The 2280-nt window shown below is 32.6% G+C and overlaps 1 protein-coding gene across 1 annotated transcript; it reads left to right on the forward strand.

Moving 5' to 3' along the window:
• Positions 1-1485: 1485 nt before the first annotated feature.
• LOC115885580 lies at positions 1486-2078 on the forward strand. Its single transcript, XM_030904531.1, has 2 exons — positions 1486-1731; positions 1789-2078. Exons 1-2 carry the CDS (start codon positions 1659-1661, stop codon positions 2061-2063), a joined length of 348 nt encoding a protein of 115 aa, XP_030760391.1. The 5' UTR covers positions 1486-1658; the 3' UTR covers positions 2064-2078.
• Positions 2079-2280: the final 202 nt, after the last annotated feature.

Here is a 2280-nt window from a genome sequence, read left to right on the forward strand (position 1 = left end):
TTCCAAAATTCAAAACAAAATTGTAAACAATTGCAAAATACCACTGACTAAAAAAAATACAAATAATTTGCTGTCATTTCACTTGTCAATCTTGTCATGACACGTGACAGGTAGCAGGTGGCGACGCTTTTGAGCCCTAACTGAACTATGAAACATTATGGCCAAGTTAGACAACCTTTCAAACACTCTTTTATTTTAGTTACTTTATGGTCTATCCATTCTGTAGTTCGCGATTTTGCGAAACGTTCTCATTGGTCCAAATTTAATGATCATGGCGGCGCTGTCAGAAATTTTAAGATTTTGGCGATTCCCAAGAATTAAAATTTGGGCGGCGGGAAAGTTAAAATGTTTTCAACTTTTTGCGGATATTATAAAAGTGACCAATTGTAAGGCAAACAGAATGCATTTCGCAATTCGTAAATCGCAATTCCCAAGTGCTTGAACTATTATAAATAGTTGGCATATTATAAAACGACGTAATTCCATTACAGATTTTATGATTTTATGCCATTTATATTCTGTTATTCTATGCACAGAATTCCATGTTCATTCATACATTACAGCGAACAGCATAACATTACAGAGTGTATACTATAGTATTTTTTCAATATTTAAAAAATAATGACTGTTATACTGCCCCTTTTATACCCTCTCATTAGAAAGAACTCAGATAGCACATTTTCTATTAATATATTTCTGCGTTTTCTACCGTCTGATAAACGGATCTGAAACAACGGGACAACAGTGAGGGGATCACAATTTTCTAAAATCATGACCGATTTCATTCATAAAATATCTAGGAGCGTGCTTTGATTCATAAAAATATATCAGGAATTTTTATAATATTTTCCAGTAAAGTTTATAATATTATTTTACTTTAAATGTACCTGCATCTTGTTTGCCATTTGCCAAATATAGTAATATTTCTTAAAATGCGTGTACTAATTACAATAAGAACAAATCAAGTTAAATGTATAAAACACAATACAATAACACCGCCACTGGATTTTTGAATAGTACTGACTGTTTCCTGTTTCTACTATTCCTACGGTTTCTACCAAAGACATCTAAATAAAGGATTACTAGATATTTTTGGTGTGTATTATAAAAACAAACTATAAAATTCAAAGCAGAAACTATATAGATGCCTTTATTTTGATGTCTTTGGATTCACAGTTTGGATTCTACTTTGCTTTCCAAACTACTGCAGGCTACTGCTTATTGATATCCAAAGACGTTTGACTTTTGACTTTTTACAACAACTGTTAATTCTTTTGCATTGAAAACTTTGATATAATTTCCGCCTGGTCATAATTATTAATTAAACTATCTTTAGCATTATTAAACTATAATCAGAGCTACGTAGTCTAATAGTCAAAACAAATACAAAGTTCAGAACGCCATGACAGAATCACGCGCTGAGAATTTAGTGACGTAGAAAAATTACGCGATATTGACGCAATTATTTCTAATCTACAGTCACCTTTAAAGTTAATTATATTCTTAGCAACTGGCAGTCTGTCGGGCCAACTAAAGCAGTGCGGTAATGGTTTAAAAATTTGAATTTCACTTGCCATTCAATTTTTAAGCAACGTAAATATTACGGAAATTTAAATAAATCTCTGAAATCATATAAATATACAGTTCACATATTAACAATGGTAGCAGTATTTTCTAGATTAGTGGCCTTTACAAACAGGCATCCAGTCGCCCGGGGTATGCTGTCATACGGTAAGTTAATGCACATATCTGGAAAAATAAACACTTACAGTAAAAATTGCCGAACAGGTACCTTATGGCCTACATCTTGTTTGATACAGCAAACTATGTCCGGAAAAACCATCGAGAATTACGATTGGATACAAGCTCTAAGATTTAGCCTTTACGGGGGTTTGTTTACTGCTCCAACGTTATACGCCTGGATAAAGCTTTCGTCAAGATTGTGGCCGGCAACTTCTCTTAAAACATCAATAGCAAAAGTAAGAAACATTTCTATTAAAATTGGAGTTCATATGCAGGCTGAGTTTTCTATGTTCTCTATGCATGGATATCTCTGTTACTAGTGGAGCTAGAAAGTCGGTCAAATGCTGAAAGAATTGCAGTTTTGCGAGGGCGCAAATATATGCGCCTTTCGGATTTTTGAAAAAATTTGTGGCTTACTGGATATTTATTAATTCTATTATACTTTATATTTTCATTATTTACTAATACCATTATAATCTATTTTAGACAAAAAGTTTTCATATAGAAGTTGTAGATAATCACATCCTTAATGACATT

This window comes from Sitophilus oryzae, unplaced genomic scaffold (genome assembly GCF_002938485.1).
Source record: "Sitophilus oryzae breed Bouriz unplaced genomic scaffold, Soryzae_2.0 scaffold_402_pilon_pilon, whole genome shotgun sequence".
NCBI lineage: Eukaryota > Metazoa > Arthropoda > Insecta > Coleoptera > Curculionidae > Sitophilus > Sitophilus oryzae.

What these genes read in the sequence shown, in the direction of transcription:
- LOC115885580 (XM_030904531.1), top strand. Translation starts at nt 1,659, where the DNA reads ATGGTAGCAGTATTTTCTAGATTAGTGGCCTTTACAAACAGGCATCCA. An exon ending in CCGGGGTATGCTGTCATACG is followed by an intron (nt 1,732 to 1,788) that starts GTAAGTTAATGC and finishes ATTGCCGAACAG; the next exon opens with GTACCTTATGGCCTACATCT.